The sequence below is a fragment of the Echeneis naucrates genome, chromosome 16 (assembly GCF_900963305.1).
Source record: "Echeneis naucrates chromosome 16, fEcheNa1.1, whole genome shotgun sequence".
NCBI lineage: Eukaryota > Metazoa > Chordata > Actinopteri > Carangiformes > Echeneidae > Echeneis > Echeneis naucrates.
In genome coordinates this window covers 12,805,328-12,827,186 of record NC_042526.1, presented here as the reverse complement: position 1 = coordinate 12,827,186, position 21,859 = coordinate 12,805,328, and the positions used below count along the sequence as shown (strand labels likewise).

Genomic DNA, 21,859 nt, shown 5'->3' with positions numbered 1-21,859 from the left:
TTTGATGAATGTTGACAGCTTTTAACATGCAGGATCTAAAACTATTTGCAGAGGGTCTGTAGTCTGTTGAGTAAAAGTCTCACAATGCAGAATAGACATATATGTTCGCGAGAATCTAAAAATACAAAGGGCATGATAGATAGATCTTATTAACAGATTTTTTTTTTTTTTTTTTTTTTTTTTTTTTACCGAAGTGAAGCCAAATATTTAATCAAACTAAAATTTTAAAAAGACATGGTGGCCAATTCATGGTCTGGCACCAAGGTAATCAATTCAAGATTTCATTCGTTAATTTTGAGCTTGTTTCCATGTTTTAAATTACATTTGAATCCATCATTTTTTTTTGTTAGATTACGTCTTGTTTTCTATTGCTGATTAATTCAGGAGGCAGACTCTAAATTTGATGACTGTTGATAACTTTTCCATGCAGAATCTAAAAATAGCTGAAGAAGTTCTGGAGTCTGTTGAGTAAAATCTCACAATGCAGAGTAGACAGAAGAAATGGTTATATTTAGATGGGAGGAGAGAGAAGAGAGCAGCAGCTGCGATGTAAGATGTCTGAAAATGGAAACTGCTCCCAGGGGTGACAGAGCTTATTCTTTCCACTTTCATTATTTATTTTCCCTTTAATATACCGCCAACAACAGCAATGTTGGGGCAAGGATCATGCTGCATGAAGACTGCTGATGTCCCACTGGCTCGATGTACTAATGAATATATATAAACCAGTGAGCTTTGGCCTTGGTCTAGTCTGTTATCCGTTCCGCTGCAGATCTGTCTATGATAGAAAGTATTTCCAGTCAAGTGCACCAAAACCCAAATTGTAAAGCCGATGCTTTTGAACATATTTATATCCTAAAGCTGATGAATAAGAGGGACTCATTCTCTTGTGCTAGGTTACAGAGCCACCTTCCCCTTGTGCGTTGTAAACAACATGTGGCCAGAGACTGAGAAGGCAATCAGAGGTGAGAAATCACTGCCAGCATTAAGAACTCCAGTCCTCAGATGTCAAGTGTTTTGATGGGTGATAAAGTGATTAGTCCGGGTCTCTACTTATGTAAGTGGAGGGGGAAAAAACAACCCCTGACCACAATAAAAAAAAAATAAAAACATTAACAAATAAAACATTTGGTGCAAATGCCATTAAAGCCATGGTGGTCCATGGTGGAATGTTAAATGTCTGATTTATCTGTTCCTTGCAGGGCTGAGAACATCACTGTTCTCATTAGAAACTGCTTCTCTGCTGTCTCATAGCAACCTAAAAATAGAAATGTTCCTATTAGGCTGTATAGCTGTGATGGCTGCTTCAAGTTCTGGCCTTTTTAATTGTGCAATAAACATATATAGGTGTGAAATGCTTTGCTCTGTCTTAATTAACTGCGGAGTGAAACCTGCCACTCAGGGACACAGCTCATTGCATGTCGCATAAATGAGCTCAAATTATGAACTGAAATCATCACTGACATCTGATTGTGTTGCACAAGGAAGCACATAAATATGGCATATTGGCATTTTCTACAAGAAGCAGCGTTATGGTGGTCCAGACCAAATTTCTCCTTCCGCACATCCTCAGCTGGATTGTCTAAACCCTGCTCTTTAGTGCATTGCAGATAGAAGACCTGCGTTTTCTCCAGTAACAGACACTGATGTTCCGCACTGGTGACAGATTAGTTTATTTATAGCACAGACTTACTATCTGAGGCACGGATTCCCTTTTTGTTTTTTGTTTTTTTTTTTTTTGTTTTTTTTAAGGCAGCAGCAGCATAACCAGCAACCACAGCAAAAACTGTCAGCACCTCATTCCATCACGTGCAGGCCCAACTGTGTCCGCTGCTTTTATTTCCACAATGTCCTCTTTAAATGAATAAAACTAAACACACACACACACAGAGAGAGAGAGAGAGAGACTCACTCACACATCCACATTTACATATCTTTGTGAGGAAGCGTTGGTTTTGTGCCCTGCAGATGGGGAGATCAGGACAGAGGTTTTCATCAGACGCAATTTATTTTAGTCGACTCTGACGTCAAGAGACTACACGTTTCATTCACCAAGGAAGAAAGAAAGTTATTTATAACCCACAGCGTCTCCAGGTTGTGATCCTTGAGTGCGCAGTGAAAAGAATACTCCCTATTGGACTGATGAAGTGAGCCTCCATAACAAAAGCCTCAAAGCTCCGGCGGTATGGTGCCTGAGAGGTAACCTGAAGGAGGGCGCATCGATGGGAACGGCCGCGGCTGAAAAATAAACTTTCTGTTTTCAATAATTCATTTTTCACCCATTTTCCCCCCGTTTTAAGTGAGAAAGCATAGGGCACTTTGAGCATGGACAGCCTATCTGCCGAGCAGGTAAGCGAATTATCACTCATTAAGTTGCTCTGAGAAATTATTTAAGCTTTTCTTTTTTATTTTCTTTAATTTCTTCCTTAAAAAAAAAAAAAAGGTTAATTCAACTTCACGCCGTTTTCTTGCGACGTAGCTTGTTTTGTGAAGGAGGCTGATAAAACTATATGAATTTATTGGACTGTGGAATATCAGACACGTGGGTAATATTTGAAAAATCTGTATTTGCATCACAACGAAAAAATTCAAATGCAGCATTGAATGGATAATCACATGACCCACGTCCATGTCGCCAAGTTCTGCAAAATGACCACAATGGACAGTGACTTTGATTTCATGTCGCTGGTTTACATGTTGTTTGTGTTTGATTGTGACCTATTTCAAATCAAGATTAAATATATATATATATATATATATATATATATAACACGTCAGATATATTTTGTTCGAATCAGAAGATGAACAAGGCTGATGTCTTGACGCAGTTAGAGGTTGGTGGATGCTTCGTCCCTTTCCTGTAGTATGGCATAAAGGACACAAGCAAGCTGCTGCTCTCACAGTGCAAACTTTGATTTGATGTTATTTGATTTCAGTCATTCAAATAACATTGACTGAATATCCGTCAGCAAGTGCGCGTGATTCTAACAGGTGTTGATACCTTGTTGACAGGATTTTGGCCGTAATCCGTTTTCAAGTAGGAGAACTACATTTTGTACAGATTGTCCTCCGTCCAAGCTAATATGTTAAGAATATATTCCTATTCCGAAATCTGCAAGTGAGTTACATCTAGAACTTTTCTGCTGTAACAGACTGCCATCTGCTGGTGGGGCTGGATTAGGAAATTACATGGACGAAAACAAAGTGTGAGTGTGAAATGCAAAGACTTATTGGTGTAAGCTGAACTACTTCACTGATTTGTTCAAAGGGCTGCGAGCTGTAAGATCAACACTGGGACGATCTGTGATTGGCTGGGAGATGGCAGACATTCTGGAGCTGCGGACAGATGGAAACTCACTCTTGAAGGCGGTATGGCTCAGGCGCTTGAGACTCACCAGGCTTCTGCTGGAAGGAGGTGCATATATCAACGAAAGCAATGAGCGTGGAGAGACACCGCTCATGGTGGCCTGCATGTCCACGCACACTGACCAGCAGAGTGTAGACAAGTCAAAGCTGGTGAAATATTTGCTGGACAACCAGGCAGACCCCAACATACAGGACAAAATCGGTAGGACAGCTCTGATGCACGCCTGCATCCACAAGGCTGGACACGAAGTGGTGGATCACCTGCTGAGCAATGGAGCTGATCCCAGTCTGGAGGACAGGAGTGGGGCCTCAGCCCTGGTCTACGCAATCAACGCCGATGACAAGGAGACACTAAAACTGCTTCTGGATGCATGCAAAGCTAAAGGCAAGGAGGTCATCATAATCACCACAGACAAGTCACCATCTGGTACTAAAACCACCAAACAGTACCTAAATGTCCTCCCATCACCAGAAGTGGAAGAGATGTCTCCCCCAGCGTACTGCACTTCTCCTTCTGATATTAATGTTGCTGCATCTCCCACGCCTGAGAAAGAACAACAAAACACAGTCTTCAGTTTCCAGACCAAGCTGAAAACATCTAGTTCAGCCCCAAAGTTCGCCAACGGACCCACGTCTCCAACACGACGGCCTGCAAACCCCAAACGTGCACGCTTGCCCCAGCTGAAGAGGCTGCAGTCAGAGCCCTGGGGGCTGATTGCTCCATCGGTCTTGGCTGCAGCCGCAGCCCATGAGGAGAGTAAGAAAGCCAGCTCTGATGAGGATGTTATCACAGGGGTAAACGGACTCTCTCTGAGTAAAAGATCAGTTTTATCCCGACAGAACAGTATGGATGGAAAGGACAGCTTATTCCCCCTTGTTAGTGAACAACCCTGCAAAATGACAACCTCGCTATCAGTTCCTCTCACATCTAAAGCAACATATGACAGATCTCTAGGCCAGCACCAGCCATTGGCACGGCGCAGCACTGTACCCATGGAGCAAGAAAGCTGCAGCTGCAGCAGTGGACCTGCCAGTCTGAGAGAGACAATGCACAGGAGACGCCTGGGGAACGATCACTATGACTCAGACTCCCAGCTTTACTCAGACTCAGCAATGTTAGACTCTCCTAAGGTCCCAGTGGAACGAAGAAAACTAAACACCTCTCCACTAGCGATCCTGACCAGCTCCAGAGAATCTCTAGACAGCAATGCCAGCACATCCTCTCCCAGCTCAGCACGCAGACGTGCACCTGGCCTCCTGGAGAGGAGAGGCTCAGGTACGCTGCTGCTCGACCACATCTCCCACACCAGGCCTGGCCACCTGCCCCCTCTCAATGTCAACCCTAACCCTCCAATTCCCGATATTGGAGCTAGTAGCAAACCGTCCTCACCTCTAGCCACAGGTATCAGATCTATAGCTCCGTTAGCACCAAATACACCAAAGAGAGGTGGCCTCAAGTCCAAGAAGAAACTTGTGAGAAGGCACTCTATGCAAGTGGAGCAGATGAAACAGCTTTCTGATTTTGAAGAGATGGCTCATTAGTTGTGGTGTTAATGCAGCATATATTGTGGGAGTAGAAATGTTAACACCATTGATCGTGACAAAAGTATGTCCATAGCTTCAGTTAACTCACAGCCATCTAGATGTTGAACAGTGTGTAGTTTGTTATTTTATTGAAACTGAGCAATATAGATAGGATTTTCTCTGTGCTCCACCCAACCTTATGGATTACTGTATTTTGACTCCACATTTGTGTGTTACAGTTTTGAATGTAAATGCCACCACATGGTACTTTTCCTCTGAATTAGTTCTCTTACATGATAATGTAATGTGTAGGTAACACACAGGGTATTTTGCGTATTTGTAGCCCGCAGGCCACCGGGGTGCACTTTGTGTATATGTAATTAGCGCCATTAATGGGCTTTCTTTGAAAAGAAAAAATGTGATGCACTTGTCTGAGATGTAGCTTTGAGTAAGACTGAATTTGACTGTTTGTAGCAGATATGTATGAAGTGCCTTCATGATAAAGAAACCTAAAAAAAGAGTGGACAGATACATTGTGTATTCAGACCTTTTTTTTTTTTTATTCATGATAATGTAACCAAAATGTGTTTTGTTTCAATATTGTTGGTCTCACATGGAACAAAATGTAGACTCTGTTTAGAAATGATATGAATGAATGAACAGTATGCCTTAAGACACAGGTAAACCAATGGGCTATCTATAACTGCACTTTATTACCTAGAAGGAAAAAACTGAAATTTCTATTCCTTAACAGTGTTAAAAATACTTTCAAAGCACATGAAATTCTTACATGATGGATTTCTGAAACACTGAAAGACATCTGAGCCCTTAGTGAAGTGAGGCATTGATAGAACTTTGATTGATTAAAAAAAAAAAAGAAAAAAAGAAATGTCATTTCATGCTAATGGCAATCAAAACTAAAGATCATACAGCTTCCATGTAACTTACCTGTGAAGTTGCTTCTGTTTAAAAAAACAAAAAAAACAAAACAACTAACTAATTTAATCGATAGTATTTTTGCAAGTAGTTTGTTGTATATTCTAAATAAATGTCTCTGACTTGTGAATTCCTTTTTTTAAATTTTTAAATAAATTAATTTTTTTTAAATTAATCATTCGTCACATTGCGGAAGAGCTCAGCTGCCATTTGGATCTCCACTGGTACTGTGATGATGATGCCAACCAACATCATCATCATCATCATCATCATAAATGTCACTCTGATTAAGGTAAACCAACCATAGAGGCACTCAGATCCCACAGCTTCTTGGCAGCTTCATCATCCCGACCCTGGGAGGCTGCTGTTTTAGGGGCACAGTCACTGTAATCAGCACAAAATTTAGCATTAAACAGACAAAATATTGATTGTATTTTATCACTATTATGAGGAAAATATACCACAGCCAGCAAGATAATTGGGGCATGAAGCAGAAAAACAATCTTTCTGTCTATTTTTTTCCAATCATGAATACTTTTCAGATTCATAGCCCATAAAGAATAAAATGTGGGAACCAAAGGTGTAGAAAGGCTGAGCCTTCCTGCAGAGCAAGATAGACACCAGCACTGACACTTAAATGTCAACCAAGTCATTCATGAGCAAACGGCTGAAATGAGTAGTACTGAACCATTCGGAGTTCATACAATATTTGTTCTAAAAGAACAACCATTTTGCCAGGTCAAGATTGCCATCCGGGAAATGAGGCCAACTGTTTTCAGGCCCCAAATCCCAAGGGACCAAGTTTCACTGTGTGCACTGCTAAAGCGCAATATCCTAGTTATAAAATGGGGATAGCTTGAGATCTCGTCATGAAATTGACCCCTGTGCCCAGAAGGTAGGTTTAAAGCTGCATGATTCAATACTTTTACATTATCAATAAATAATTTCTGTATTGTTCCTATTAAGTGAAAGTGGCCTTTCGGTCCACTGGGCACTACCTGTTGAGTCATTATTAATGGTCTGGCAAAGTTGACAACAGGGTAGGGAAAACCTGTGCAGATAATGGGTGTATTTTACAGTTAAGAGAGAGACATTTCCCCCAACATTCATTTTATATATGTATAATTTTGTTTGTTGCCCCCATGCCAGAAGAGAAATTAAATGCAGCTTAAAAAACACCAAATGCTGAAAATGTTTAATGTCACACCATATCTCAATAGAGTGGATTGCTATTGGTTGTGTAATCTCTGTTCGATGACTGACCTGTAATACAGTCCACTTTGGTTCTGCAGACTTTCCTCCACAGCACAGTAGATGGTAGTTTGAGCCCCTTCTGTTGGTGACTTGATGAGGAACAAAAGTGGCGTGAAGACAAATCTCTTCCACAGTGACATTGTGGGCCAGAAGTGCCGGCCGAGCTCAGTCCGGATCACTCCAGGATGGAGGCTGTAAGTTGTTACTCCAGTGCCTGCAAAATGACAGGGAATATGATAGGTTCACTTTAATTAGAACGGTGCACAATCAAGGAGTTGACAGTGGCACAGACAAAGGTGTTTAAGATATGAAAGGCTTCACTACCTTCCAGTCTCTTTGACAGTTCCCTTGTAAAAAGGACATTAGCTAGTTTACTCTGTGCATAGCTCCTCCGAGGGTCATAATCTTTCTCTTGATTGATGTCATCAAAATAGATTTGACCTGTTGAGTGAAAACAATACACACTTCTTTACAGACATTACATTTAATGGTAAATACAACTGCAAAGTTGACATTGTTGTGAGAAACCGTTCTGACTGAAAAACTGTACCTCTCTCATGTGCTAAACTGGAGACATTGATGATGCGACTTGGAGCAGATTTCTTCAACAGATCCAACAGACAGTTTGTCAACAGGAAGTGACCCAGGTGGTTTACACCAAACTGCATTTCGAAGCCATCTTCAGTCTGCCATTTTGGACAGCTCATAATACCTATAGAGAGAAGATCCATGGAATTACTTTGTACTGCCTTAAAGATGTTCAGAGTATCTTACCTGTATATCTTACCTGCGTTATTGATAAGAACATCGAGTCTCTCTTCACTTGCAAGGACGTCCATGGCGAGTTGTCGTACAGACTGCAGAGATGCCAAGTCCAACTTTTTGACAATCACAGTGTCACTTCTGCTCTTCTTCCTCACATCTTCTGCTGCTTTATTCGCTCTGTCCATGTCTCTGCAGGCCAAAATAACCCTAGCACCTGTAACAAAACGGAAATAATGGAAAGTTTCATATTTCACATTCATTTTTTTAAAGGCAAAAAGATAAAACCCAAGTATGTCACTAACCCCTTTTGGCCAGGTCAACAGCAGTTTCTTTGCCGATTCCAGTGTTGCCTCCAGTGATCAAGACAACCTTCCCATCCAGCCGAGTTTTGCTTCTACATACTCCACCTGCCATCCATCTCTTCAGACCAAAAAGTCCAACTCCTTTAAAGAAAAATATTACAAATATTGATCTCCACCAGTTACCGCTGCCCATCCTGATAGATAATTAATACAAGTACTTACTACAACAAATATTGTTAAACCCACATTTTTTTAATTAATCTATCTTTGTGACCAATTCATAGCAATATTCTGTCTGTCTGTCAGCATACAGTATATAAAGCTGAAACATTAGCATTCAGACTGTGCAGCATACTGTCACCATCTAAAATAACATCTTTTATTCCAGTGGGAAAGCCAAGACGAACATCAAGTCAGCGTAAAAACATCGTACCTGTTACTGCGACTAACGCAACAGTTTTAGGATACTGTGAAGCAAACGAGCTCATCGCTGTGAACGTCTGCATGGCCTCTCCGCTCCTGCACCGCCGGTTTCCAGCTTTCCTTACTGTGTCTCTGCTGAATTAACTCTCACGAGTTGCACATTCACACACTTCAGAGCAGAAATGTCGTCCGTAACATGTCTCGTTCACAGCTACGTCACTCTCTGCGGACGGAAGTACCGCCCACCGCCGCTCCGTCCGGGAATCCTATTGGTCCCTCTGATTAATCAGCCTGATACCGAACCTGCGAAATTGTGTAGCTGTAATGAATAGTCTGCCTGCACCGGGGTGCAGGATATTTAAAACTGTTCGATGTGTAAATACAGATGGGAAACCAGAACAGTAAATACTGCAAAACAAAAGAGGTTATTGAAGTTTTTTTTTTTTTTTTAATATGTCCGTACCAACTAAGGTTGAGTAAAGTAACTCTAACAAAAAAACTAAACAAAACAAAAGCAAAACTATCACGGCAAGCGGAGTAAATAATGTAAATAACAATAATCTTAAAATCCATCCTAAAACACACAGCCATTAATGAAAGCCAGTCATTAATCTAATATACTGGAACTATTTATGATCTATGCTGCTTGATAATCTGGTTAGTAATTTGTTGTGTGTGTACTTGATATTAGATGATCATGTGTAGTAATTTAAGATTTGCATCTTGTGCAATTTCTGTGTGTGTGTTTCACTTTTGTGTAGATGCGAAATAAATTCCCCTTTGGGAGAATGAAACTAAAGACTTTGTTCAAGGGAAATTGTAATATTACTAAATAGTGTTAGACAGCAACTAATACTCCTCCAGAGATCACCAGAGGCTTGCCAACACAGTCTCCGTACTTCCAAAGGACTCCAGCAGATGGAGCAAATGCATTATGTAAGGGCCCAGTCTTATTCCTATTTATTTTACAACCACATGTACCAATTTTGTCCAAGAACATTCGGAAAGCATTATATATTGCATCAAATCATATATTAAAGTCTTATAAGCAAATTAAGATGTGTCTCTACTGTTGTATAAGCACACAAAAGAAGAAACCCTAATTCAGCATCACAAGATTAGTGAAAAAGAAAACATTGCACCCATGAATCAAATTAAATCCTTATCAGAGCTGCAGCTGAGCAGCAGCAGACTATTGAGAGTAAATCATTTAATTCCTTTTTTATGATCACAGTAAAGTTTTTAATGGATTGAATCAATTGATATTTCCCTTCTCTGGGCTTTCAAGTCCAAAGGAATATGCTAATGAGTGTGGATGGGGTCAAAATGACTCAGGGGGACATCTGAGCGGGACTTCTCAAAGTCAGTGAAGGGGGGCAGCATGTAGACATGTTTACATGCTATGAGTCCAAAGGTTAGTGGAAAAGTCTGAGGATTAAGTAACTGCCACTGTTCCATCTGACCGCAGAACCACATTTTACATTAAGTGTGCAGTATAAGACTGTGTGTTTCACAGATAAAAACTGCTGACCTTCACTCAACTTCTCTGTGAGTTCATAAACTGACTCACATTCTCAACAATGTTATAAACAAAGATTAAAGGTTAATACATATACTGTCCCAAACTGTATATGTTTTACATTTGTTGCATTTTATTTTTGGCATTTACCATTGCAGGCCCTCTATTCTAAAATGTGCGTCAAAGGTGACCTGGTTGTCTGTCTTCCTGGCTCACCACCAAGCCAATCATGTGACAGCTCTGCACACTTCCTAGTGCTTTTCCCAGTATGGTAACTTTCCTCTGCTATAATTAGAGGGTCATCTGTCGAGACATTCATAGAGTAGAACAGAAGAGAACAGAATAGAACAGGAGAGTAGAACAGATTGAATGCATTATTGTCATTGTAAAAGATTTAGTATGCTGTATCAGTCTCCAGAGAAGGATAATAAAATACATAAAATTTGTTAAAAAAAAAACATCTTTGAATAAAAAAGTAATTAGGCATGGGAAAGAACAGAGATTTTCTGCAGTAAGTCAGTGCCTTGTTCATAGCACAAGGTGTTTCTGGCTTTAATGATGCAAACACATCAGTGTAGTACTGATGTGAGCCTAATTGTTCTAAATGTAGTGTTGTGGCAGAGTGGTTCAGGAGTGTGGCGGCTTTCTTCCCTATTTTACATAATGATGGCTGCAAGATTTGTATTCTTCAGATGTCTGTAGAGATCAGCTAAACAATGAATAGCTGGCTTAAAAACCGAAAGTTCCCTCTGTAATGTGGTCCATTTAAAAGGGATTAAGTGTTTCTAATATTGCAAGATTTCCTAACACGTGTGACATGTTCATGGATACATGGGCTTCATGTCAGTAAACTATCTACAAACAAATTATCAAACTTTTGTTTATCTATTTCAGAACAGGATGAATTTAATTTAATGTTTTGGTCCATATTCTTCATCTTACATAATCTTACATCAGTGTATTTAGTTTACATGTTAAATTGATATGATACCATGGAGTTTGAATGCAAGTACGACAGAAAAATACAATAATACAATAAAAATAACACAAAATAACATTAACAGTAACCGAAGGGAACACAAAGGCGCTACACAGGGAAAGTAAGTATTTAAAGTGGTGCCTGCGGAGACTTCTTTTAAAAGGAGCACATCAGGTCAGATTTTACAGTTAACAGTTTAACCCCCCCTCCAGCCTGGTTCTGCCCCAGATTCTTGCTCTTGTAGGGATGTGTTGGGTCTCATTGCTAACTCCATAAAGAGTTTGGTCCAGAGTTGGTCCTGCTCTCTGTGTAAAGTGCCTTGTTGTAACTTTGTTATGATTTGGCCCTTTGTAAATACATTTGATTTGGATTTGAAACAATATGTTTTGGGGTTCAGGTTAAAACAAAAGAAAAACAAACAAACAAAAAAAAAAACCCCACCAGGGTTATTTTTATTGGGCTTGCCTGTATGAACAAGTCAACAAATTATGTTGCTGATGTGCATTGTTGTGAAAGTAGTAGCTTGACATACAATTGAGGGGAGCCTGGCAGACGGTGACTCTGGCCGGGGGGGGGGGGTCGTCCTGCTTTAAGAGGCTTAGCGCTCCAAGCAGCTCCCAACTTTCTCTGCTGTTTGACGGCCGGTCGTGAGTGAGTGGGGTCTGTGTGGCGCTGACGTCGACCACGGCGTGTCCAGCCGGGGAGGAGGGAAGAGAGCGGAGGGCGGTACTGCCGCCGCCGTCTATATTCTCTACAGCCCGCTACCGGCGCGTCCCCTCTCTCTCCTCTGAGCTCCGTCGAGCGTTTGACCGCAAAGTGACTTCGGCCGCGCAGACATGGCTGGATACCTGAAAGTCCTCAGCTCTCTGTCGAGGTCCGCCGCCGCCGCTTTCTCCAGAAACCCGGCCGTGCTCGCGCCGGCTGCGAACTGCCAGACTTTGCAACAAAGAAACTGTGAGTGCAGCGACAGATAAAGACAAAGAGAGATAACCGGGTCCATCCTCAGCATCACGATGCCGACAGTTAACGACTGCCCTTGTGTGTAAAGATGGCGGTTTCTTTTTGTTGTTGTTGCTCGGGTGACCGTGGAGAACGGTGAATATCACCGTGGTAACAATGCTACGGAACCCACCGGCGGGCAGGCAGGAATTGAAAGCGAACGAGCTAGCGCAGCCATGTTAGCCGAGCTGTGTGCGCGCTGCTAGCCGGCGAGGATGCTGCTAAACGGCTTATTGGTTTTCTGTCTAGAGATGCTCTCATGCTCGCCGGTGTCTCCGTGGTCGGCTGTTTTGACAGCAGGCTGCTTCAACACCTTGGCGTCTGTAAACGCCGAGCTCGGGGTCGAACCGGCGAGCTGGATGAGCGGGTTTTGTCTTTCCGAGCCAAACTTTGAAGGACAGTAGTCGGTAATGTGAACAGTAACGGTGTCAGAAATGAATAAAGCATTGACTTAACACGTCTCGCCGACGAAACGAGAAATAGAAGGGAATGTTTCCGTCCATTTGCCCCCTCGGGAAAAGCTCACTAATTAAGGAAAATGCTGCTTTGCAAAGATCAGATCAAGTGAATCTTCCCGTTTTTCTTCAGCTGTCGCTGCGGAAATGTCATCGCTCGTCGCTGAATTAGAAAATGAAACTTTTGTTGTTGTGTTTTTTTTTTTTTTTTTTTTTAACTCGGGTCAAAACAGATCATGATGTCAATGATGACTGAGCTGCTCCTCGGCCTCCAGGTCTTTAGTGTGACTTTGACAAGGAGAAAGTTTCGCCAAGGTCAGTTGCAGCTTACGAGACTTCTCTGTAGAGAGCAATGGCTGCCAGGTTCAGTCTGTCCTACATAGATTCATTTTTTCCCCCATCTGCGTTACATCCAGCCTGCTGCTAGAAGCGGCACACTTCTATCACTGGTAGCCTTCAATTTAAAATCCAGTACACTGCAGCTTGTTGCCTTTATGTCTAGGTTGCACATATTTGACTTTGACTCCTTAAGGTTTTTTTTCAGGAGTCCAACCAAAATCTGTAGCTTCTTGTCCCCCCCCCCCCTTTTTTTTGAGTGGTTTGTCACGTGGTATGTGCAGACATTGCTAAAATTACATACAGCAGGAATTTGCAAGCATATGTGCTGGATTTGTAGATCCAGGTCTTCTTGCAAAGCATACTCGCACCACTGGTTTGTATTGACAAAAGCAGTGGGTCAGCTGAAGGGCACTTTAGCTCATGGTGGGACCTGACTCAAGTCATTTGAGATTAAGTGAGGTGTAGCAGTCCCTGGTGAATCATAGCTGCACACTTAATACCAACAGGAATGTCTCAGATTGAAGAACAACTTGCCAAGTACATTGCTTCTTAATTCAGGTGGGAAAGCATAGATTCTCGCAAAAGGTGTGAAATGTCTTAAAACATTCCCCTTTGGCATCATTGTTACTACATTTGAATCTTATTTTCTAAGTTTTCCATTTCAGAATAATCTGGGGTGTAAATCATGCACCTGTTTTTGAGACAAAATGTTGAGTTTTATTTCAGACCAATAATAAAAGAATGAAAATGTTGATTGCTTTTGTTTATTGCAGTCACAAGTTGTATTGCCTTGGCTGGAAGTTCCATCCCACAATTACATGCCCTTTAAAGTTTAAACTGCTTGTAAAATTTGCCAACATGCTGTGGACTGTGGGAAAGTATAAAGCTGCATGCTGCCATTTTTCTTTTTTTTTCTTTTTTTTTTTTTTTTTTTGCAATGAGATTTTTGTTTCTAAGCATAGTTAATTTTAATTTTAAAATTCTTTAGATGAGTATTGAATACAACTAAATTCCTGACTCCTGTTCTTACTTCCTGCGTTTGAAAACATGACGTGTTTGCACTGTTAAATTTTTGTCAATACTTATATACGTATGATTGAGTCAGATAAAAGTTCAAAAGTGGGAAATCAGAGAAGCGGAATTACAGAATTTCAAAAGTTTGGGAGGAAAATGTGTTTAGGTTTGATTTTGTGTATGTTTTAGTATGACAAAGCATCATATTGGCACCAGTAGAAAAAAAAATTGCGTGAAGTAATTGCATACTTGTCTTTGTTTTCCCATTTCCTTATATTATTTAGTATTTTTGTATTATGTTAAAAGAGCTTTGCTAATCTTGCTATTGTAGTGTAATCTCCTGTGCAATCCGTCCGACCATCCAAATCACATGTGGCTGGTTTCTTATTTTTACCAATGTCTAGTTTAATCTCAAGCTGTGAGTGCACAAAGGGAAAAATTGTGCAGACCGACACTCAATGCATTTGCAAATGATGTGCTAAACAGGCCCACATGATATTGTTTCAGCTCGCCTTTCGGCGTCCAGTTTGTTGATACGCTCCAGAGTTACATAACCCACTCAGCTGCCTCCTGCACTCCCCTCCCCCTACATTGTGATAGCAGAGTACTGATTTAGCACATTTGGGTTAGACCAATGAGAAATTATGATTTACTCATAATGCCTTGAGACAGACATTCAGCTGTTCCTGTATTAAATGATGAAAAAAATCATAATGTACAAAAAATCAAGTTAATCATCCTGTTCCGAAAAAGCTGATTAGTCAGGTTGATCACTTTCAATTCTCAATACCTCCTGTTGAAGAATAGAACAGCAGCTAGTAATGATGATGATGATGATTATTATTATTATTATTATTTAATTTTATTTTTTTTATAATCTATTAACTATTCAATCCTTGGGTTTCTAACATAGTGAGAATGCCCCATGGCTGTACCATTTTGAAATTATGGTTTTAAGAATCATTACAATTTCAAGCATATTCCGCTTTTGCTTTCAAAGAAAATCAGCATATTCCTGCAACAGATAAGACCAACTATAAGCTTAACAGAAACAGTTAGTCTCTATTTTGCTGTGAACATGAAATTAGGGACAGTGGTCTCTGTGGGATAATGCCATCTCACAGGAAAAGTCAAATCTCCTGACAAAAGTATTGACATAGTTTCCTCTATCACATGATCTACTGAAAAAAAATGACAGTATCTTTACAAACCAACATGGCGATTGATTGATCGATCGATCTGTTGCTCTGACGAGTAACACTTACATGGTAATTTTAGCTTTTAGTTTTTCTAGTGTCTGCTCTGTGCTATTGTGTAACATAGTTGTATGATAAAGGTCACAACTTACTCTTCGCTGTGAGGTTATTTTCAGGGCATGTATCTGTGGTGTGCACGGGTCATATGTCATGTTTCGAGGATGGGAACAGAGCACAGGCTGTTGTGACAGGTGCTACCGAGGCCTAATAATCCCAACTAGCCCAGGTCTTCAAAACCCTTTTGGTCTTTTGATGTTTATTAAATGAATTCAAAAGTCTTGCACTAGACACCTTATTTCTGCCTGGGTTAATGTGGGAAAACTGCAGTGGGGAAGGCTTGGCAGGGACATCAGGGAGTCATTTGATCCACTGCACCTCACCCTGTACTTTTTCTATTCAACAAAATGATCCTGTTGGCAGGACACTCACACTGGGCAGAGTGAGAGCATGTATAATTAGGGATTCTAATCTATTTTGAGGCTAAAGGAAACCAATCAAGTTGAGCAAGTACTATCTTGAAATTAACTCTTAAAATATTTTTTTTGGCAAGAATATAGACACAATTTACGTTATTAAACTTTAGACATTGGGAATTTAATTGTGCTATGATTGCATAACTAATATTTATGGGCTTTTTTTGAGTAAAACCATCATGTGCAGAGAGTAAAATCTATAGCCATTTTATCAAGGGCTTAAGTATAGACCTCCAATTTGTATAGTTGGATTTGTGAGCGATAGCTTGTAATTATTGTGGCAACAGATGGTATTTTGCGGTGTTGGGGAAACTAGTCACTATAGTGCTTTAGTTAGCTGGGCTTGATTTATTCGTTTCACATCCATGCGCACAGGAGTACAACATTTTCCAGAAACCATAGTCTTACATTTGAAAATATAATATAGTCATTACCTTGAGATCTTGAAAAGAAAGTACTGAGCACATGAGATGTACACAATGAATTTTTGGACAAGAACATGAGGTGTAATCATCTGCTTTAAAGCCTCCATTTTATTTGCCTTATTATTAGCATTTTTCTGATTTCATCTATAAACTCCAAGTAAGATTAAATGTCATCACATGATGGACATTTAATCCATAAAACCTTTACCCTCACAGGTGAACCAGATTAGAAGAAGGGTTTGGGTTCCTCTGAAACCTCAGTTATAAATTCAGATTAGTTAAATTTAATGCACTTGACTTATCACGTGAAATGGCCATTTAAACCTGCAAATTCAAGTAATGTGCCTCAACTACATAGAACAGCTGCAGCTGTCTGGAATCTATCAAACTCTATATGAGAAAACTTAAGCACCATCGAAAACAACATAAGAAGGGAGTTGTGTTGAATGAACACGTTTTCTTCTAAGGAAACCTGTGTATTAAAATATTTACAAATCTTCTCATAACTCAATAACGTAATCCAGGAGAGCCTAAAAAGTCAGATTGACAGCCCCCCCCCCAAGGGGCGTATGGTATTGTTCTCTGTAGACATGTGGCTCTAAATATCATCTTTATAATATCAATAAATGGCAAATTAATTAATAATGGAAATAACTGTTAGTTGCAGGCTTGTACTTGAAACACAAATCCGATCTAAAAGGAAATAGCAAATGCTGCCTGGCAGCAGATCATGAAAATTTTGTAATTCCAATCAGAGTAGTTTCCTGTTTTGCTTAGTTTTGTGTGTATGTTTGTTTGAACCTTAAAATAAGCATTAATGTTGTCTATAAGAAGCCTATTGTGCTTGAATCTCTCTGTATATGATTGCCAGATGCTGACAAACGTATCAAAGTGGCCCAGCCGGTGGTGGAGATGGATGGAGATGAAATGACCAGGATCATCTGGGACTTCATCAAAGAAAAGGTGCTACAGTCATATTCAGGGGTGGAGGGCAACAGGCACAAATGCTGCTGTGACTCTGAGAGTAGGGAAAGCACAAACTGGCTGATTCTATTTTTATATCCCAGACTAACACATGGTTGTGACGGGAGGGTTACGTGGCAGATAATTCAAATATATCTTGGACTGGGGCTTTTGTGATGTTTCATTTAATCAACAGTGAATTCTCTCCTGGAGGGAGCAGATGGCGCGTTGGCTCGATAATAAAACACAAGAAAGAGAACCCCTGAATATTTGCTAGCATTTTAATAATGTGTTATATTTCCCGTTGACAACCACAGTGATCCCAGAATGCATTGCATGACAGGTTTTTTTTTTTCTTTTTTTTCTTTTTTTTAAATACCTGAGGAAAAACAACATGATGTTGTTGTTGTTGTTTTTTTTTTTTTTTATCAAAAGTTAAAAGTTCTCATATCTGTGTTGTCTTTAGCTCATCCTTTCCAATGTGGACGTTAAGCTGCTCTATTTTGACCTGGGTCTGCCATACCGTGACCAGACTGATGACCAGGTCACCATCGACTCTGCCCTTGCTACTAAGAAGTATCATGTGGCGGTTAAATGTGCCACCATTACACCTGACGAAGCCAGAGTGGAAGGTTAATTTAACAATTCTACTTTCAGAGTGGTGTAAATCTGCACCCTTTGCCTTGCTGTTAAAACTAACATAATTCCGTAAGTAGTAAATTCTGCCTTCATACATAGAGTTTGCCCTGAAGAAGATGTGGAAGAGCCCTAACGGAACCATCAGAAACATTCTGGGCGGTACCGTCTTCCGTGAGCCAATCATCTGCAAGAACATTCCTCGTCTTGTACCTGGCTGGACGCAGCCCATCACCATTGGCAGACATGCCTTTGGTGATCAGGTGAAACTCCCCTAAATAAAAATGTAGCAGTTAGCTGCAATGTTTCTTGTTTTGTGCAACTTAATTAAGCTTGTTTCCTCAACAGTACAGGGCAACAGACTTCGTTGTGAACCAGCCTGGCAAATTCAAGATGATCTTCTCCCCAGCTGATGGAAGTGCAAGCAAGGAATGGGAGGTCTATGACTTTCCTGCTGGTGGTTGTGGTATGGGCATGTACAACACCGACGAGGTGAGCGAGCAGTTCAAGGATAATGTTTAAGTTAATGTTTTAGATACTCCATATATATATATATATATATCATGAACTGTTTTATTTCTTCAGTCTATTACAGGCTTTGCACACAGCTGCTTCCAGTATGCTATTGCCAAGAAGTGGCCCCTGTATATGAGCACAAAGAACACCATTCTTAAAGCCTACGATGGCAGATTCAAAGACATCTTCCAGGATATCTTTGAAAAGTGAGTGTCCTCAATGTTGGTCTGTCTATGTTTTTGACTGGTCCCTTTTTTGTGGCACCCATTAATTTGAATGGGTTTTTAATAAATGTTTGCTTGTTGTCATCAGGGACATATGAACACAGTATCTGTAATTTGGTTTTTCATCGATTTTGGGACATTTTAAATTGATTCTGTATTGTACTAAATGAGAGTCACGATTCTTATATGAATCAAATTTATTTTTTTATTTTTTTATTTTTTTGCACACCCCTACTGCACAAGCATAAAATGACAATTGTTAGTTGGTACAATGTTTTCAGCCACCTGAAGTGTTGTTTTTTTTTTTAAGGTTATAGTTTACTGTGTTTGTTTTTTCTACAGGAACTACAAGCCTGAGTTTGACAAATTGAAGATCTGGTATGAGCACAGGCTTATTGATGATATGGTCGCCCAAGTACTTAAGTCCTCTGGAGCTTTTGTGTGGGCTTGCAAGAACTATGATGGAGATGTACAGTCTGATATCCTTGCACAAGGTGAGATAAACGCTTAAGCTCCTTCTTTGAAAATGTTCCTGCAAAATCTGGAACCTTAGTTTGACACACCTGCTGTGTTGTTTTTTGTTTTTTTTTTTTTGAGGATTTGTTGGTTGTGCTTATGCAGCAATTTGTTTTCTTTTCAGGTTTTGGCTCTCTGGGCCTGATGACATCAGTTCTCGTGTGCCCTGATGGCAAGACTATTGAGGCTGAGGCAGCCCATGGCACTGTGACCAGGCACTATCGTGAACACCAGAAGGTTTGTAGCCATCACACTTCTGTCAGTTTTGGATTGGATAGCATCTCTGCTGGGTAGCAGAAAACATGAGAAGCCAAATGATAGTGAACAGTGAATTTGTTAGGTTATACTGCCATCATGTGGTGTAAATTGAACATGAACTGTATCCATACATGCTCAATACTGGTAATTGATCCTCTGCCTTTATGATAATTTGAAAGAACACTTATCTTGTTAAAAAGCTAATATACTTCATAACTGTTCTTTCAGGGAAGGCCAACCAGCACCAACCCCATTGCCAGTATATTTGCCTGGACCCGAGGCCTGGAGCATCGTGGCAAACTCGATGGCAATCCTGATCTTATAAAGTAAGGAGTGGGATTTTCTAGCAAATGTAGTCTCCCTTGGATGAGGCAGGTCTTTTTTTAACATCCACATCCATTTGCAGGTTTTCCCAGACATTGGAGAGAGTGTGTGTTGAGACTGTTGAGAGCGGAACGATGACCAAGGACCTCGCAGGCTGCATCCACGGCCTTTCCAAGTGAGTTTAATTGCCTCTTCAGGCTTTGGTTTGTATAATTCCATTATTCATGCTGAAGTTGCTGTTAAAACGCGATTAACAATGGACACTTCATTAACCTAATTTTTGCAACTATTTTGTTACCAGATTATCTTTACTCATTCAAATAGGTGCTGTAAATATCTAGTGTCATTGGGCACATCCATGGAAGGGCATCCAAACACTTTCAGTTTAAATTAGTAACAAACGTAAATGCTTTTGGAACACTGCGTAATTACATAACCATTGAGTTTTATCTTTGAGTTGTTGGTGTAAGGACGGGTCTGGCCCTGGAGACCTCTGAAAATAAGGAGTTGAAAACTCTTGAAACTTACGTAGCATCATGCCTTAAAAAAAAAAAAATGGCAGCGTGCATTTTTCACAATTTAAATAAATGAGAAGTCATTAGTAACATTGTCGATTGCACGTTTCATTTATTCCATGACAGGGATCAGGGCTGTAAAAGGGAAAAAAAAAGTTGAAGCCATGGTAATGTTTCAACTTCTTAATTGTTATGATGTGTTCTTCTTCTGCTAACATAAAAAAAAAAAAAAGTTTGATCTCCAATGACCAGTAATGCAATTTAATGATGATGTATTGCCATTAATCCATGAAACATCTCCTTTTGGGATATGGTACAGCCTCCCTTAATGCGTCTAAAATGAATAAGTGGTGGTTTTAAAGGTAAAACCACTACTTTTAACTTTTGCCCTGATTCTTATATACCATGCCCCAAACATGCCCCACTCTTTGAACATGTTTGAGAAGTTTTATACCTCTGTCAATAGCAGTCTTTTTGTTACTTTCTGGCTGAAAATCAAAAACATATACTGTTGATATCATTGAAGTTGGGGATGTGAGGTCAAGAAAACATTGATTGGTTTTTGCTGCCGTTCAAAATGTGGATCCAGGAGTTTTTACGTTTCTAACATCAGAAAATATAGTGTCTGTAGTTTTTTTTTTTGTTTTGTTTTTTTTGGCTGATTTCCAATGAACATTTGCACATGAATCAAGAAGAACAAACTGCATGATTGTCCATCTAGATCCAGGTACAGATGAAAACATTTTTCAAATTTTAATTAGACCCTTACGCAAAGGTTGGGTAGCCCTGATCAAGGTACTGTACGTGCTGTCTTCATCAATATGTTCCTGCACATGTCTGATATCTTTAGTAGATTATTTATTATTTGCACTGATCTGTCTCTGTCTTTCTCTTTTAGGCAGTTTTCATCCATTAGGCATTGCAGCTCACACATTTGCCAATAATTGGCTTTTATTTTTGAAGATGAAGGCTTTATTATCTGGAAACTAGAGATATGTAAAAACAGGAGATCACAGGAGGATAGCCATTATTTAAATGATAGAACTGTAGTACCAAATCTTTTTGTGTTAATTAAGTTGCTGATATTGGGCATCTTAGCAGTGCTAATGTTTAAGTAATGGTAATGCTTTTATGAACCAACATTGATTCATGCTAAAACACAACAATAGAACTATTTCTGATTGTATTGCTGCTGTTTTTCAGTATGTAGCATTGAATTTTCTAATCTGCTCTGTCTTGCTTTTTCAGTGTGAAGCTGAACGAGCACTACGTCAATACTACAGACTTCCTTGACGCCATTAAGACAAATCTGGATAAAGCCCTTGGCAAGTGAAGGACTTAAAAGAATATGTTGGCCTGGATATGGCAATGTCACTCTTCTGTTTTTTGTACCTCATTTTTAACTTAAAGGTCAATAAATCCAATGCTTTTTGTTTGAAGGACAAGAAATGTATTGTCTATAGGATTTGGTAGTTTTCTATTAGGTTATTAAACAGTTGAGAGATGTCCCAGCACCTGATGCCTCCCTTTCTATCTGTCCTCGTATTTGCAAGGTTTTTATTTTTGTAATCTGAAATAATGTATTCAGTACTGTGTAATGCCCTGGGCAGGACTGAGGCCTGTGTCAAACATATTTGCCAATAAATCCTTTGTTTGATCCACTTCCTGGTATGTTTGTTTTTCAACAAACAAAGAAGGCGTGCCCATTTTTTTTTTATTTTTATTTTTTTTAAAGGTAAATATATTTATTATTTTACAGTATTCTCTGGTTCACAACATTTTACATAACATCTCTGTCCACATTATCTCCACACTAAGGTCTAATACAGAAAACCATTGAAGCTGAACCCTTTGAATGATGACTTAAAATAGTGATGA

At 39.8% G+C, this 21,859-nt stretch overlaps 3 protein-coding genes across 4 annotated transcripts; 2 read left to right on the top strand and 1 right to left on the bottom strand.

Moving 5' to 3' along the window:
- Positions 1-3,318: 3,318 nt before the first annotated feature.
- On the top strand, positions 3,319-4,908 carry ankrd34c (ankyrin repeat domain 34C). The gene has a single exon (XM_029522452.1). The coding sequence runs from the start codon at positions 3,319-3,321 to the stop codon at positions 4,906-4,908; it is 1,590 nt and encodes a 529-aa protein (XP_029378312.1).
- A 518-nt stretch (positions 4,909-5,426) lies between these two features.
- On the bottom strand, positions 5,427-8,759 carry LOC115056086 (retinol dehydrogenase 13-like). The gene is made up of 7 exons (XM_029522343.1): positions 8,581-8,759; positions 8,148-8,288; positions 7,868-8,059; positions 7,631-7,792; positions 7,405-7,521; positions 7,090-7,294; positions 5,427-6,210 (listed from the first exon to the last, which is right to left on the bottom strand). Exons 1-7 carry the CDS (start codon positions 8,651-8,653, stop codon positions 6,114-6,116), a joined length of 987 nt encoding a protein of 328 aa, XP_029378203.1. The 5' UTR covers positions 8,654-8,759; the 3' UTR covers positions 5,427-6,113.
- A 1,213-nt stretch (positions 8,760-9,972) lies between these two features.
- On the top strand, positions 9,973-21,642 carry idh2 (isocitrate dehydrogenase (NADP(+)) 2). Of its 2 annotated transcripts, none has more exons than XM_029522287.1 (11): positions 9,973-9,996; positions 16,930-16,992; positions 17,459-17,624; positions 17,731-17,891; positions 17,977-18,120; positions 18,214-18,350; positions 18,711-18,862; positions 19,009-19,121; positions 19,371-19,468; positions 19,549-19,641; positions 21,230-21,642. In XM_029522287.1, exons 1-11 carry the CDS (start codon positions 9,973-9,975, stop codon positions 21,312-21,314), a joined length of 1,236 nt encoding a protein of 411 aa, XP_029378147.1. In that variant the 3' UTR covers positions 21,315-21,642. The 2 variants fall into 2 exon arrangements, with proteins under 2 accessions (XP_029378147.1, XP_029378146.1); XM_029522286.1 differs by lacking the exon at positions 9,973-9,996 and adding an exon at positions 11,795-12,022 and having other exon boundaries at positions 16,901-16,992.
- Positions 21,643-21,859: the final 217 nt, after the last annotated feature.

What these genes read in the sequence shown, in the direction of transcription:
- ankrd34c (XM_029522452.1), top strand. Translation starts at nt 3,319, where the DNA reads ATGGCAGACATTCTGGAGCTGCGGACAGATGGAAACTCACTCTTGAAG.
- LOC115056086 (XM_029522343.1), bottom strand. Translation starts at nt 8,653, where the DNA reads ATGCAGACGTTCACAGCGATGAGCTCGTTTGCTTCACAGTATCCTAAA. An exon ending in TGCGTTAGTCGCAGTAACAG is followed by an intron (nt 8,289 to 8,580) that starts GTACGATGTTTT and finishes TTTTCTTTAAAG; the next exon opens with GAGTTGGACTTTTTGGTCTG. An exon ending in ACTGTCAAAGAGACTGGAAG is followed by an intron (nt 7,295 to 7,404) that starts GTAGTGAAGCCT and finishes GTCATTTTGCAG; the next exon opens with GCACTGGAGTAACAACTTAC.
- idh2 (XM_029522286.1), top strand. Translation starts at nt 11,905, where the DNA reads ATGGCTGGATACCTGAAAGTCCTCAGCTCTCTGTCGAGGTCCGCCGCC. An exon ending in GACATGCCTTTGGTGATCAG is followed by an intron (nt 17,892 to 17,976) that starts GTGAAACTCCCC and finishes TTTCCTCAACAG; the next exon opens with TACAGGGCAACAGACTTCGT. An exon ending in ACTATCGTGAACACCAGAAG is followed by an intron (nt 19,122 to 19,370) that starts GTTTGTAGCCAT and finishes CTGTTCTTTCAG; the next exon opens with GGAAGGCCAACCAGCACCAA.